Source organism: Aquarana catesbeiana, linkage group LG10 (assembly GCF_042186555.1).
Source record: "Aquarana catesbeiana isolate 2022-GZ linkage group LG10, ASM4218655v1, whole genome shotgun sequence".
Classification (NCBI taxonomy): domain Eukaryota; kingdom Metazoa; phylum Chordata; class Amphibia; order Anura; family Ranidae; genus Aquarana; species Aquarana catesbeiana.
Window position 1 is genome coordinate 10250397 of NC_133333.1, and position 17036 is coordinate 10267432.

At 39.8% G+C, this 17036-nt stretch overlaps 1 protein-coding gene across 1 annotated transcript in view; it reads right to left on the reverse strand.

Moving 5' to 3' along the window:
* Positions 1–1442: 1442 nt before the first annotated feature.
* HCST (hematopoietic cell signal transducer) overlaps positions 1443–17036 on the reverse strand; it is a 29639-nt gene continuing 14045 nt past the window's right edge. Inside the window, exons 3-4 of the mRNA XM_073601600.1 lie at positions 4767–4907; positions 1443–1904 (exon numbers count right to left, since the gene is read on the reverse strand). Coding sequence (XP_073457701.1) covers positions 1867–1904; positions 4767–4907 — 179 coding nt within the window. The 3' untranslated portion in view covers positions 1443–1866. The remainder of the gene's footprint in view (positions 1905–4766; positions 4908–17036) is intronic.

Consider the following 17036-nt stretch of genomic DNA (forward strand, 5'->3'; position numbering starts at 1 on the left):
AAAAAGCGCCTTCAAAAGTAGCAGAAAGCTTGTTGTCCCAAAACGGAATGGGAGCTTCTTTTGGACGGGAAGGGAATGGACTTCTCTATGCACGGCACGCAGAATAGCATCAAAATATCCCACAGAAAATCCCAAAGTGCGAATGGGAAGTTATAGTGGAGCCAAAAAACGTGACATCTATGTAACACATACTTTATGTACTGTATAAACTCAACCATTTTTGTTTTTCTGAGTACTTCCTTTAATATAGTTTTATTATCTGGTATACTGCCCCCTGGCAGGTGACGTGGGCTCACCATAGGCACAGGGTCAATTGGGCCCCATTCACACGGAGCAATTAGCTCCGTGTCCAGTGCAGGGACATCTTTTACCAGCTTGGGGAAGCACAATTGCCACGTGCACCCCAGTGCCAGCTTCCCATTATAGTCTATTGGGTCAGGCGGCTGCACAGACACACTTGGTTTACTTCTCTGCAAACTGTCCCCAGGTCAGGATCATCCTACCAAGGGAATCAGGTCCAGGCAAGGGTCTTGGAAGGTGACAAAGGAGAGAGTAGTCAGGTCCAAGCAAAGGTCAAAAGCAGGTGGCAAGTAAGAGAGTAGTCAGGTCCAGGCAAGGGTCTTGGAAGGTGACAAAGGAGAGAGTAGTCAGGTCCAGGCAAGGGTCAAAAGCAGGTGGCAAGCAAGAGAGTAGTCAGGTCCAGGCAAGGGTCAAAAGCAGGTGGCAAGTTAAAGAGTAGTCAGATCCAGACAAGGGTCTTGGAAGGTGGCAAAGGAGAGAGTAGTCAGGTCCAGGCAAGGGTCAAAAGCAGGTGGCAAGTAAGAGAGTGGGTCAGGTCTAGGCAAGGGTCTTGGAAGGTGGCAAAGGAGAGAGTAGTCAGGTCCAGGCAAGGGTCAAAAGCAGGTGGCAAGTAAGAGAGTAGTCAGGTCCAGGCAAGGGTCTTGGAAGGTGGCAAAGGAGAGAGTAGTCAGGTCCAGGCGAAGGTCGAAAACAGGTGGCAAGTAAGAGAGTAGTCAGGTCCAGGCAAGGGTCTTAGAAGGTGACAAAGGAGAGAGTAGTCAGGTCCTTTGTGTCATTGATTCCTCATTGTCCAATGAGAAGGGTGAAGGTGGGTCCTTTAACAAGCTGTATTGCTTAAAGATCAAAAAAAGGGTTAATTCCACAGTCACGTGACTGCACATCCTCCCTGCCCATCCCTTTCCTCAAGTGCAGACATCATGGGTGGAATACATTCCCAGTCTATATACAGTATTATGTTTCAAACAGAGCAGGTCAGGGGGCGTGGCAGCAAAGACGACTAGGACTACAGGCTTCCCACTGCACCCTGTTGCTCCAATCAGCAAGATGCGAGACACATGGTTGGTATGACCAGAATGCTACAGCAAGGGAGTGGAACTGGCAGGATCTCAAGGTATTCCCAAGTAAACAAGATACTAGGTAGCTAAAGAAGGAACATTTACCATTTACTTTATTTAAAAATGAATGCATTTGTCTATCATCAATGTTAAGGTTTATGTACAATTTAATTGACACTGCAGATCTGGAACCTGGCTATGATGCCTGGAAAGGGTGTCCACTACAAAAAGACTGGCTGAACATTTTACAAATGTAGGTTAGACAGTTCCTATAGATGTATTTCAATAGCCGTTATCCCTGAGTTCTGCTTTAATATATTGAAAACTAACAATAGGATTCCTGCGTATAGGACAAGAGTAACTTTATACATATATGATACATAAAATACAAAGAAGAAACACAGCAAGACTGTGAAGCTTGTTGGTGCGGGAGCAGACCCCTGCTAACTGAATAAAACGCGTAGCACATAAAAAAGGGTCAGAATCCAACGAGTAAGTGAGGAGGTTGTTCTCATCTTATCGGCATGTTCATGTAGACTTTCCTGTCATCTGGAAGACACAAAGGGGACAGTTTGTCATTACAGGGCAGCCGACAAATGACAAAGAATCTTTGTAAAATTCTTACAAAAGCAATATAGATTTTAACTTATCCCTTTGTTTCTGCTAGATTGCATGGCTTTTCTTTTATTACTTAAGATTAAATGCATAGAATTATTTTATTAGCAGTCTTTCCCTATTTGACATTTCAATTTGGGAGAGACAGTCTGAAAGGAAACAACTTAATTTTACCAAAAGCTAGTTTAGCCTAATTTCACCAAATATTTCCTTCCTTCCTTCCTTCCTTCCTTCCTTCCTTCCTTCCTTCCTTCCTTCCTTCCTTCCTTCCTTCCTTCCTTTCTTCCTTCCTTCCTTCCTTCCTTCCTTCCTTCCTTCCTTCCTTCCTTCCTTCCTTCCTTCCTTCCTTCCTTCCTTCTCATTAATTTCCCTTTTATTTTTTCCTTCATCTTTCTTTCATCCTTCCTTCATCCTTCCTCCCTTCTTTCCTTCCTTCCTTTCCTCCTTCTCCTTACTCCCATCCTTCCTTTTTTTCCTTCTCTTCTTCCTTCCCTCCCCTCTTTCTTCTTCCTTCCCCTCCCTCCCTCTTCTCACTCTTCTCATATCTTTCTTCCCGCCCACCCTTCCCTTCCTGTTCTCATATTTTCCACCCTTCCCACCTTCCTTACTTCCTCCCTCCCTTCCCCTTCCTTCCTCCCTCTCTTTCTCCTTTCCTTTTCTTCTTCCTCCCCCTTTTCACCTTCCTTTCCTTTCTCTTCTCATATTTTCTATCCCTCCCACGTTCCTTCCTTCCCATCTTCTCATTCATTTCCCATTTATTCCTTCCTTCATCCCTCCTACATCCTTCATTCATCCTTCCTTCACCCTTCCTTTCTTCATCCTTCCTCTTCTTTCCTTCCTCCCTTTTTACCCTTTCTTCTCCCTTCCTGGTTTCTCCCATACTTCCTTTTTTCCTTCCCTTCTTCCTTCCCTCCCCTCTTTCTTCTTCCTTCCCCTCCCTCCCTCTTCTCATATCTTTCTTACCTTCACTTCCTCTTCTCATATTTTCCTTCCTTCCTTCCTTCCTTCCTTCCTTCCTTCCTTCCTTCCTTCCTTCCTTCCTTCCTTCCTTCCTTCCTTCCTTCCTTCTTTCCTTCCTTCCTTCTCATTAATTTCCCTTTTATTTCTTCCTTCATCTTTCTTTCATCCTTCCTTCATCCTTAATGCCTTCTTTCCTTCCTTGCTTTCCTCCTTCTCCTTACTCCCATCCTTCCTTTTTTTCCTTCTCTTCTTCCTTCCCTCCCCTCTTTCTTCTTCCTTCCTCTCCCTCCCTCTTCTCACTGTTCTCATATCTTTCTTCCCGCCCACCCTTCCCTTCCTATTCTCATATTTTCCACCCTTCCCACCTTCCTTACTTCCTCCCTCCCTTCCCCTTCCTTCCTCCCTCTCTTTCTCCTTTCCTTTTCTTCTTCCTCCCCCTTTTCACCTTCCTTCCCTTCCTCTTCTCATATTTTCTATCCCTCCCACGTTCCTTCCTTCCCATCTTCTCATTCATTTTCCCTTTATTCCTTCCTTCATCCTTCCTACATCCTTCATTCATCCTTCCTTCACCCTTCCTTTCTTCATCCTTCCTCTTCTTTCCTTCCTCCCTTTTTAACCTTTCTTCCCCCTTCCTGGTTTCTCCCATACTTCCTTTTTTCCTTCCCTTCTTCCTTCCCTCCCCTCTTTCTTCTTCCTTCCCCTCCCTCCCTCTTCTCATATCTTTCTTACCTTCCCTTCCTCTTCTCATATTTTCCTTCCTTCCTTCCTTCCTTCCTTCCTTCCTTCCTTCCTTCCTTCCCCTCTTCTTATTAATTTCCCTTTTATTTCTTCCTTCATCCTTCTTTCATCCTTCCTCCATCCTTACTCGCTTCTTTCCTTACTTCCTTTCCTCCTTCTCCTTTCTTCCATCCTTCCCCTCTTCCATACTTCCTCCCTCCCTTCCTTCCTTCCTCCCTCTCTTCCTCCTTTCCTTTTCTTCTTCCTCCCCCTTTCACCTTCCTTCCTGTTCTCTTCTCATATTTTCTATCCCTCTCACCTTCCTTCCTTCCTTTCCATCTTCTCATTAATTTCTCCCTTATTCCTTCCTTCAGCCTTCCTACATCCTTCGTTCATCCTTCCTTCACCCTTCCTTCTTTCATGCTTCCTCTTCTTTCCTTCATCCACTTTTTCCTTCCTTCCTTTCCTCTTTCTCCCATCCTTCCTTTTTTTTCTTCCCTTCTTCCTTCCCCTCCCTCCCTCTTCTCACCCTTCTCATATCTTTCTTCCCTCCTACCCTTCTCTTCCCTTCCTCTTCTCATAATTTCCATCTTTCCCTCCTTCTTTCCTTCCCTCCTCCCTTCCTTTCTCCTTTCCTTTTCTTCTTCCTCCCCCTTATCACTTTCTTTGCTTTCCTCTTCTCCTATTTTCTATCCTTCCTTCCTTCCTTCCTTCCTTCCTTCCTTCCTTCCTTCCTTCCTTCCTTCCTTCCTTCCTTCCTTCCTTCCCATTCATTTCCCCCTTATTCCTTCCTTCATCCTTCCTACATCCTTCTTTCATCCACCCTCCCTTCTTTTCTTCCTTCCTTTCCTCCTTCTCCTTTCTCCCGTCCTTCCTTTTTTCCTTTTATTCTCCCTTCCCTCCCCTCTTTGTTCTTCCCTCCCTCCTCTCACTCTTCCCATATCTTTCTTCCTTCCTCACTTTATTCCTCCCTTCCCTTCCTCTTCTCATATTTTCCTTCCTTCCTTTCTTCCTTCCTTCCTTCCTTCCTTCCTTCCTTCCTTCCTTCCTTCCTTCCTTCCTTCCTTCCTTCCTTCCTTCCTTTCTCCCCTCCCGCCCCTCCAGTACAATAGGCCTTACCATCTTTATCCTTTCTCTGGAAGCTCTGTTTCGTGCAGTAGTAAACCACCAGGATGATGACCACCGTTAAGAAAACATCTCCAACCACCACACTAATCAGAGTGGTTGTATCAATATGGTAACAGTCCCCACAGGAAGATTCTGCAAAACAAGAGGTGATGGGGTAACATTTATACTGGAAAGTTTTTTCCTATTTGAAGGAAAAATATTCTGTATCTCTTGTATACAAAAACTCCTTAGATGTTAGGCCTACATGTGGAGATTGGGCCATCCAACACCAAAGAGTAATAGTCAAAATGACTGATGCAGCAGTGGCAATATCAGTGTCACTGTATATAGGCCCCTTCATAAGATAATTCATCCAAACATATAATATAAAATAACTACAATCTTTTACTGTTTATTTTGAGCACTGTTACATATTTTCATAGATTACACATTTTATTTTATTTTTTATATTTTTAAATTATTTTTATATTATATATATATTTATATATAATAATATAAATAATAAATATATATATAATATATATTTATATATAATATAATACATATAATATAATATATTATTTACATATAAATATATATTTATATATTATTTATTTTTATGTTTTTATACATCAAGATTTCCACGAAGGACTTATTTCTGGTTTTATACTTATTAATACGGTTATTTTAACTATTTTAAATGTTTGCGCTTCCATATTTTTGGTATTATATTTAATATAGAGATTTTAAGATTAGCCACTAGAGGGAGCTCTAGTGTACAAAATTTTGGATTAACCACTAGAGGGAGCGCTAATATAAATATACAGGTGCATCTCATAAAATTAGAAAATCATCAAAAAGTTAATTTATTTCAGTAATTCAGTTCAAAAAGTGAAACTCATATACGGTATCTCACAAAAGTGAGTACACCCCTCGCATTTTTGTAAATCTTTTCTTCTATCTTTTCATGTGACAACACTGAAGAAATGACACTTTTCTACAATGTAAAGTAGTGAGTGTACAGCTTGTATAACAGTGTAAATTTGCTGTCCCCTCAAAATAACTCAACACACAGCCATTAATGTCTAAACCGCTGGCAACAAAAGTGAGGGGTGTACTCACTTTTGTGAGATACCGTATATGAGTTTTACTTTTTGAATTGAATTGAAATAAATGAACTTTTTGATGGTATGCTAATTTTATAAGATGCACCTGTATATTTATATTAGAGCTCCCGCTAGTGGTTCATCCAAAATTTTATATACTAGCGCTCCCTCTAGTGGCTAATCTTAAAATCTCTATATTAAATATAATACCAAAAATATGGAAAAGATATAATAAAATATTTACAAAAATGTGTCACTTTTGTGAGATACTATATATTATATAGATGTGTTACACACAGAGTGATATATTTCAAGCATTTCTTTCTTTTAATGATTATGGCTTACAGCAAGTAAAAACTCAAAATTCAGTATCTCAGAAAATGAGAATATTACATAAGACCAATAATAAAAAGGATCTTTAATACAAAAATGTTGGCTTAGTGAAAAGTCTGTCCATGTACAGTACAGGGGCGGATCCAGGGGGGGCAATGGGGCAATTGCCACCCCCGAGAAATCAATTGCAGGCCGGCCGGGTGAGCTCCGCGGGCGGCTCCGAGAGTGGATGGCTCCGAGAGTGGGCGGCTCCGCCGCGGGCGGACAAGAGAGTGGGCGGCTCCGCGGGAGGGCCGGGAAGCTCCGTTTCAGGGCGGGCAGGCAGGCAGGTGAGAGAGCGGATTGGCCGGGCTGCTGGGTGGCTCTGTGTGTGGATGGGCGGGTGAGACCGAGCAGGCTAGGTGTGTGTGGGGGTGGCTGGCCAATCAGTGAGCCGACGGACAGGGGAGCAGAGAGATGACATCATCTCTCACCGCCCCCACATCTCTGCAGTAACTTCCGCCCTCACTGTGCAGGTAGCGTAGGCAGCAGGGAGATAACATTATCTCTCTGCTGCCTGTCTCTGGGACAAAGAAACACGAGACAAGCAAAACACCACCTTACCTGGCACGTGACAATCCACATCTGGTGGCAAGTGACAATCCGCATCTAGTGGCAGATGATGTGGCAAGTGACAATCTGCAATGTGTGGCATATGACGTGGCAAGTGACAATCCGCATCTAGTGGCAGGTGACGTGGCAAGTCACAATCCACGAGGTGTGGCATATGACATGGCAAGTGACAATCCGCATCTAGTGGCAGATGACGTGGCAAGTGACAATCTGCATCTAGTGGCAGATGACGTGGCAAGTGACAATCCACAATGTGTGGTATATGACGTGGCAAGTGACAATCCTCATCTAGTGGCAGATGACGTGGCAAGTGACAATCCGCATCTAGTGGCAGATGACGTGGCAAGTGACAATCCGCAATATGTGGCATATGACGTGGCAAGTGACAATCTGCATCTAGTGGCAGGTGACGTGGAAAGTCACAATCCACAAGGTGTGGCATGTGACGTGGCAAGTGACAATCTGCATCTAGTGGCAGCTGACGTAGCAAGTGACAATCCGCAACATGTGGCAGGTGTCAATCTGCATCTGGTGGCAGGCAAGTGACAATCCCCAAAATGTGGCAGGTGACGGTGGCAAGTGACACGCTCAGGGTTCCCACTGGTTCTGCATTATGGTGAGTTGAATGATTTCATTTTATATTACAATGTATTAATAGAAATACCAGGTATTGGTAGTTTTGGCAGTGTGGACAGCTGCCAAGTCCTGCTGGGAAATTAAATCAGCATCTCCATGAAGCTGGTCAGCAGAGGGAAGCATGAAGAGCTCTAGAATTTCCTGGTAGAGGGCTACGCTGACTTTGGACTTGATAAAACACAGACGACCAACACCAGCAGATGACACGACTCCCCAAATCATCACTGACTGTGGAAACTTCACACTGGACCTCATGCAACTTGGATTCTGTGCCTCTCCACTCCTCCTCCAGACTCTGGGACCTTCATTTCCAAACAAAAAGCAACATTTTCCACAGTCAGTGATGATGCATGCGTGTCTATTTTTTTTTTTTTTTTACGCAATGCACAATGAATTACAATGCACTGCAGCATTTCACTATGGCCCATTTTTGTAGACAGAGTTAAATGAATTTACACTTTGTGATATTTAAATAAAGTTAAAAAAGGTAAAATATCCATAATATGAATTCTTCTTTATGAGTATAGGTTCGGAGCCATTGGGGAGAGAAGGAATTAATCCTTGCCTTCCTTCCTTTTTTCTTCTTTTTTTATGTATTTATTTATTCTTTTTTTTTTTCTTTCTCCTATAAATTAATCATTTGTATAATGTATTTTGTATTCATATTTCTGGTTCAATGTGTATAATGTTTTCTAGTGTTTTGCTTTGTTTGTTTGTTAAGAAAACTAATTTAAAAAAAAAAAAAAAAGGTAAAAAGTAAGTGCGATACATTGCATCACATCGCCTCTATACAATACAGTGTGCACACAGTATATGAAGGGTAATATTTGCCCCTCTGGTGTGTAACCTTATTATCATCCCTAATGCTAAACCTAAATCAAACTCTAAATCCAACTCTAAATCAAACTCTAAATCCAACTCTAAAGTTGGTCATGGATGGATTGAGATTTATGGCTGTCCCTGTTTGACAGGATTCAATCATTCGACTGACTTCTGTTGAATGAATACGTTGGAAAACCTTTACAGGGGGTCCCCTAGTTACAAACATCCGACTTACAAACGACTCCTACTTACAAACGGAGGGAGACAACAGGAAGTGAGAGGAAATCTACCCCTAGGACGGGAAATTCTCTCCTGTAAGAGCTATTTTGGGGAAAATGTACCTCCACTGATGCTTTATCACCAAGGCTTGTTTCCACAACAACCCAAAATTTTCAAAATCCAATTGTCATTGGGACAGAAAGTGAGGTGAAATCTTCTGAACAGGGGCACACACAGCAAAACAAATATTACAGGGGTGTTAGCCATTCCCTATGCTATCCAAAAAGCTTAAAAATAGTTTTTTTGGCTGGAGCTACACTTAAAAAATGTACCTGTTCCGACTTACAAACATATTCAACTTAAGAACAAACCTATAGTCCCTAACTTGTTTGTAACCCGGGGACCCCCTGTATTGAGCAGCAACTGCAGCCGATCAGTCAGTGTATTCTGACAGCAGCTAGCTCCTTCTTTGAATACATTTTTTTTTTCTGACAGCTGACAAGCTTTATAAATTCTGCAACCCTTTGACTGGATGTAGAGAAGAGAAGACTGCAGATAAACAGGTACAACTTATGTAGGAGGATTTGTTTCCTTTCCGTGCATCACCTGAGGCCAGTCACTTCACTGGGTAACTGTAAGGGCTTACAACCACTTTAGCCCTATTGTTCTCCCTAACACTAACTCTAACCCTATTGTTAACCCTAATGCTAACCCTATTGTTTACACTAACTGTAACCCTATTGTTAACCCTGATGCTAATGCTAACCCTAATTCTAAACTTATTTTTGAACCCTAATGCTAACCCTAACACTATCTCTAACCCTATTGTTAATCCTAATACTATCCCTGATGCTAACCCTAACCCTATTGTTAACCCAGATCTTAACCCTAACTCTAACCTCATTGTTAACCCGAATGCTAACCCTAATGTTAACCCTAACCCTAACTCTAACCCTGATGCTAACCCTAACTCTAACCCTATTGGTAAGCCTAATGCTAACCCTAGCACTAGCTCTAACCCTATTATTTACCCTGATGCTAACATTAACATTAGGGTTAACAATGCGGTTAGAATTAGGGTTAACCATAGGGTTAGATCTAGAGTTATCATTAGGATTATCAATACGGTTAGAATTAGGGTTAACTCTAACCCTAATTATAACCCTAATGCTAACACTAACCCTTTTGTTAGCCCTAAAGCTAACCCTAACACTAACCCTGCTGCTAACTGTAACCCTAATTCTTACCCTATTGTTAACCCTAATGATAATTCTGATAACTCTAGATCTAATCCTATAGTTAACTCTGATGCTAACCCTAACACTAACCTTATTGTTAACTCTGACGCTAACCCTAACTCTAATTCAATTGTTAACCCCAATGTTAACTCTATTAACCCTATTGTTCACCCTAATACTAACTCTAACCCTGATGCTAACCCTCACTCTAACCCTATTGGTAAACCTGATGCTAACGTTAACTCTAATTCTAACCATATAGTTAACCCTAATGTTAGCTCTAACCCTAATTATAACCCTATAGTTAACCCTAATGTTAACCCCAAACCTATTGTTCACCCTAACACTTACTCTAAACCTTAATGTTAACCCTAATGCTAACCCTAACTGTAACCCTATTGTTAACCCTGATGCTAATGCTAACCCTAATTCTACCCTCTACCCTTTTTTAACCCTAATGCTAACCCTAACACTAACTCTAACCCTATTGTTAACTCTAATGCTAACCATAACCCTATTGTCAACCCCCAATGCTACTTCTAACCTTATAGTTAAACATGATGCTAAGCCTAACTCTAAATCAATTGTTAACCCTAATACTAACTCTAACCCTGATGCTAACGTTAACCCTAATTCTAATCATATAGTTTACCCTAATGTTAACTCTAACTTTAATTATAACCCTATAGTTAACCCTAATGCTAACCTAACTCTAACCCAAATGTTAACCCCAACCCTATTGTTCACACTAACACTTACTCTAACCCTATTGTTAACCCTGTAGCTAACCCTAACCCTAACTCTAACCTTATTGTTAACCTGAATGCCAACCCTAACTGTAACCCTATTGTTAACCCTGATGCTAATGCTAATCCTAATTTTACCCTGATTTTTTAACCCTAATGCTAACCCTAACACTAAATCTAACCCTAATGTTAACCCTAACCCTATTGTTCACCCTATTACTAACTCTAACCCTAATTATAACCCTATAGTTAACCCTAATGCTAAATCTAAGGATTGAAATGTATAAAGGGGTCTGTCACAGACTTTACACTTATTTTGCATTATGGGATGCTTGTTCCTTTTTTATGCTGAGGTGGAGATAATAAAACCGATGACAAGAATCCTTGTTATGTTCCCCATCATAATTATGTTTATACAATATTATCAAACACTGTGTTTTCTTACATAGTCAAGACTATTCACTTCCTAAAACTATGTACTCAAGGACTACAAAAAGCAGAAACATCCACATGTACTATATACCGTATATATATATATATATATATATAAAAGAAAAAAAAAAGAAGTTGTGACGTCTATATCACTAGTTAGGAAAGACAGTTGGAAATTTATTTTTTATTTCTAAATGTTTTTCTCTGGTAGTCTGTGCAATTTCCTGTATTGTTCAGGAAGAGAAAGGTGAAATACATTTATCTTAAAGGACCACTAGGCCTGGACCTCCAAATCATTATTATAAAAATATAATATAATATGAGAGAGGGGAAACATATTATGTATAAAAAATGAATATACATATATATAATATAATATAATATAATATAATATAATATAAATATATTTATAATATAAGAGAAAGGTGAAATACATTTATCTTAAAGGACCACTAGGCCTGGAATATAATATAATATAATATAATGAATGTGAAACATATCATTATTATTATATTATACTGTATATTATATTATATTACAATTTATATAATATAAATATAATTTATAATATAATTATATTTAAAATATAAGAAGAGAAAGGTGAAATATATATATACTTTAAAGGGCAATCGGACCACCAAGTCATTAATATAATATAATATAGTATAATATGGGAAAGGTGAAATGTATTAAAAACATATTATACTTTATATATAATATATATATAATTTATAATATAAATATATTTATAATATAAGAAGAGAAAGATTAAATATATTTATCCTAAAGGGACACTATGCATATCCAAGTCATTAATATAATAAAATTTGAGAAAAGTGAAACATATTATTAATATATTATATTTTATATATATATAATATACAGTATATACAATTTATAATTTATAATATATATATATATATATATGAAGAGAAAGGTAAAATGCATGTATATTAAAGGCCAACTAGGCCTGGGCCTCCAACTCATTAATATAATAAAATATAATAACATATAATGTAATATAATATAATATAATATGAGAAAAGTGAAACATATTATTAATATGTTATCCTTTATATAATAAATTATGTAAATATATTAACTAGGGCTGGACCTTCAAGTTATCAGTATCATATTAATATAAAATATAATATAATATTGCATAAAAATATGACATGTCTTAAAGGTTGAACTCCATCGCCAGCAGATAAACATATACTGTATATGAGAGCTGGTTTTGCTGATAAAGAATTTGTATTTCTGTCCATCCTGTCCTGGGATTCACACAGTTCTGCCACACAACACGGCCCTGTCTTGTAGAAGACCTGATTTTTCACTGCTGCACATAAATAGCAGTTACAGATTGTACGCCTCCCCAAGCCTGTGACTGGATAGTAAAAAGAGAAGCAGCAGACTGATGAGCTCATTTCTGTGTCACTCTGCTCTCTCCTCCTAGCAGCATCCTTTGATGATTGCCTTCTTGTGCTGCTCCCCCTGTCCCCAGTCTGAGCTCTGCTGCACAGAGGCAACAAGTGGCTGATACCAAGTCAAATTCGGGTACCCACAGGTCTTGTCCCTCCCCTAGCTTTAGACTGGACATTGAATGAAAAGCAGCAGACTGATAAGCTCATCTCTCTGTCACTCTACTCTCTCCTCCTATCGGCATGCTCCTTACACTGCAGCACAATGGATTGGCTCCTTGTGCTGCTTCTCCTTCCTTTAGTCTGATCTCTGCTGTACAGAAACTGTAAGAGGCTGATACCTCACTTGTGTCTTCTACATCTTCCATTTATTAGAGATGCCTGCAAAGTGCTCAACCGGCTGGATAAGTAGATCTTCAGACACTGACGACATAAAGCAGAACTTCACTCAAAAGGTAACATCCTGCATGTTTGCTCGCTTCCTCCATCCTGTATTATTTTTTTTTGGGGGGGGGGGTATTGACTTTTATCAACATCAACTCCCATTTCTGCAATCCTTGCCTAGGTGGGGATGGGGACTCTTCCTCCGACCCCTCCACTCCGGCACCCTCCTGGGATATGTCCAAAGAAGCCGCAGGACCATTCACAGAGTGCGGTGTAAGCTTGTGCATGCGTAGCGGGGAGCCAGCAATGGTTCTCTTTCCAAGATGGCGACCCTGGAGACCCACAGCAGAAGGCAGGACTGGCTCCGGGAAGACAGCAAGGACTCGAGGCACTGGAACTTACCTGATTCTCCAAAGTCAGCAGCTACGGTGTTTATATGCGTTGATGTGAATATACAATATATATATGTGTGTGTAAAGTGCAGCTATATACTGTAAGTGCCTGTAATAAATAAATAAAATAGAATAAAAATTTGCATTTCCTCTTCAAAGAACATGCAAATCTATATTCTTCCAGTAAATATCTAGCTGGCTCTTACCTTCTCCCATCAACCAGGCCTCCCTATTGGTTCTTCAATGTGATGGAGCACCTCACTGACCAATAGGCTGGCTTGCATGGGAAGGATCGAGGTCATACTTGACTTTCACAAGAAAAGCAGCGATTTGCATATTATTTGAGCATCAGCTTTCTAAATCTGGGGGTTTTCTGATGTGGTTTCCACTAAAGGTCTCCTCCTATGTAATGTTCCATCACACATCTAGATTCACATGGCCAGGTTTGTATACTGAGCTGTATACAGTAATATACAGTGGGGACGGAAAGTATTCAGACCCCCTTACATTTTTCACTCTTTGTTATATTGCAACCATTTGCTAAAATCATTTAAGTTCATTTTTTTCCTCATTAATGTACACACAGCACCCCATATTGTACACACAGCCCCCCATATTGTACACACAGCCCCCCATATTGTACACACAGCACCCCATATTGTACACACAGCCCCCCATATTGTACACACAGCACCCCATATTGTACACACAGCACCCCATATTGTACACACAGCACCCCATATTGTACACACAGCCCCCCATATTGTACACACAGCACCCCATATTGTACACACAACACCCCATATTGTACACACAGCACCCCATATTGTACACACAGCACCCCATATTGTACACACAGCCCCCCATATTGTACACACAGCACCCCATATTGTACACACAGCACCCCATATTGTACACACAGCACCCCATATTGTACACACAGCACCCCATATTGTACACACAGCCCCCCATATTGTACACACAGCACCCCATATTGTACACACAGCACCCCATATTGTACACACAGCACCCCATATTGTACACACAGCACCCCATATTGTACACACAGCCCCCCATATTGTACACACAGCACCCCATATTGAGAGAAAAACACAGAATTGTTGACATTTTTAAAGATTTATTAAAAAAGAAAACCTGAAATATCACATGGTCCTAAGTATTCAGACCCTTTGCTGTGACACTCATATATATAACTCAGGTGCTGTCCATTTCTTCTGATCATCCTTGAGATGGTTCTACACCTTCATTTGAGTTCAGCTGTGTTTGATTATACTGATTGGACTTGATTAGGAAAGCCATACACCTGTCTATATAAGACCTTACAGTTCACAGTGCATGTCAGAGCAAATGAGAATCATGAGGTCAAAGGAACTGCCTGAAGAGCTCAGAGACAGAATTGTGGCAAGGCACAGATCTGGCCAAGGTTACAAAAACATTTCTGCTACACTTAAGAGCTCAGTGGCCTCCATAATCCTTAAATGGAAGACATTTGGGATGACCAGAACCCTTCCTAGAACTGGCCGTCCAGCCAAACTGAGCTATCGGGGGAGAAGAGCCTTGGTGAGAGAGGTAAAGAAGAACCCAAAGATCACTGTGGCTGAGCTCCAGAGATGCAGTTGGGAGATGAGAGAAAGTTGTAGAAAGTCAACCATCACTGCAGCCCTCCACCAGTCGGGGCTTTATGGCAGAGTGGCCCGATGGAAGCCTCTCCTTAGTGCAAGACACATGAAAGCCTGCATGGAGTTTACTAAAAAACACCTGAAGGACTCCAAGATGGTGAGAAATAAGATTCTCTGGTCTGATGAGACCAAGATAGAACTTTTTGGCCTTAATTCTAAGCGGTATGTGTGGAGAAAACCAGGCACTGCTCATCATCTGTCCAATACAGTCCCAACAGTGAAGCATGGTGGTGGCAGCATCATGCTGTGGGGGTGTTTTTCAGCTGCAGGGACAGGACGACTGGTTGCAATCGAGGGAAAGATGAATGCGGCCAAGTACAGGGATATCCTGGACGAAAACCTTCTCCAGAGTGCTCAGGACCTCAGACTGGGCCGAAGGTTTACCTTCCAACAAGACCATGACCCTAAGCACACAGCTAAAATAACGAAGGAGTGGCTTCACAACAACTCCGTGACTGTTCTTGAATGGCCCAGCCAGCTCCCTGACTTAAACCCAATTGAGCATCTCTGGAGAGACCTAAAAATGGCCGTCCACCAACGTTTACCATCCCCCCTGACAGAACTGGAGAGGATCTGCAAGGAGGAATGGCAGAGGATCCCCAAATCCAGGTGTGAAAAACTTGTTGCATCTTTCCCAAAAAGACTCATGGCTGTATTAGATCAAAAGGGGCTTCTACTAAATACTGAGCAAAGGGTCTGAATACTTAGGACCATGTGATATTTCAGTTTTTCTTTTTTAATAAATCTGCAAAAATGTCAACAATTCTGTGTTTTTCTGTCAATATGGGGGGCTGTGTGTACAATATGGGGTGCTGTGTGTACAATATGGGGTGCTGTGTGTACAATATGGGGGGCTGTGTGTACAATATGAGGTGCTGTGTGTACAATATGGGGTGCTGTGTGTACAATATGGGGCGCTGTGTGTACAATATGGGGGGCTGTGTGTACAATATGGGGGGCTGTGTGTACAATATGGGGTGCTGTGTGTACAATATGGGGGGCTGTGTGTACAATATGGGGGGCTGTGTGTACAATATGGGGGGCTGTATGTACAATATGGGGTGCTCTGTGTACAATATGGGGTGCTGTGTGTACATTAATGAGGAAAAAAATTAACTTAAATGATTTTAGCAAATGGCTGCAATATAACAAAGAGTGAAAAATTTAAGGGGGTCTGAATACTTTCCGTTCCCACTGTATATATATATATAATACTAAGGACACAGAGTAGTTCACTTAGAAATCATATTTCATGTGGCTTCCATTATAACAAAATATATAAAATCTGAAAATATATATAAATAAAATACAAATTATATATATGTGTGTGTGTGTGTGTATATATAATGATTTCTATGTGTGGACTACTCTGTGTCCTTAGATAGCTTGATTTTTCTATTTTAATTTTTTTTTTTATCCCACTCCGTGCGCTAGCAATTTTTTATTATTATTGTTATTTTTATTACATTATTTTTGTTATTACTACTAATATTATTATTATTATTATTATTATTTTTTTTTTTATTACATTATTTTTGTTATTACTACTAATATTATTATTATTATTACATTATTTTTATTAACATTAATAATATTATTATTATTGTTATTTTTATTACATTATTTTTGTTATTACTACTATTATTATTATTATTATTATTATTATTATTATTATTTTTATTGTTATTTTTTATTACATTATTTTTGTTATTACTACTAATATTATTATTATTACATTATTTTTGTTATCACTACTAATATTATTATTATTGGTATTTTTATTACATTATTTTTGTTATTACTACTAATATTATTAGTTGCTGTTGTTGTTATTTTACTTTAATATAACATTATTATTTTAATATTAACCTCTTCCCATCCATGCTATAGCCGAATGACAGCCCCCTTCGGACTCGACTGATCACAGATGGGGTAAAGGGCCCTTGTAGTTAAATGTTCCTTTATTTAAAAAATATGTATTACAAAAAAAAAAGAATACAAAATATCCTCTACGTGTTAGCCATCTCTTTCTATAGACATATGAAGTATATACTGTATATATAGATCTATATATTGAGTTTGTTAATTTTTCCTATGTATGGGGACACCCTGTAGATTACCTACAAGAGTCAGGGAGGGGCTACATATATACATACATACATTATAGGGGAATATTATAACATAAAACAGAGAGACATCAGCTGGAATCTAATGACTCTTTGTTGGCAGCCATAAAAACAG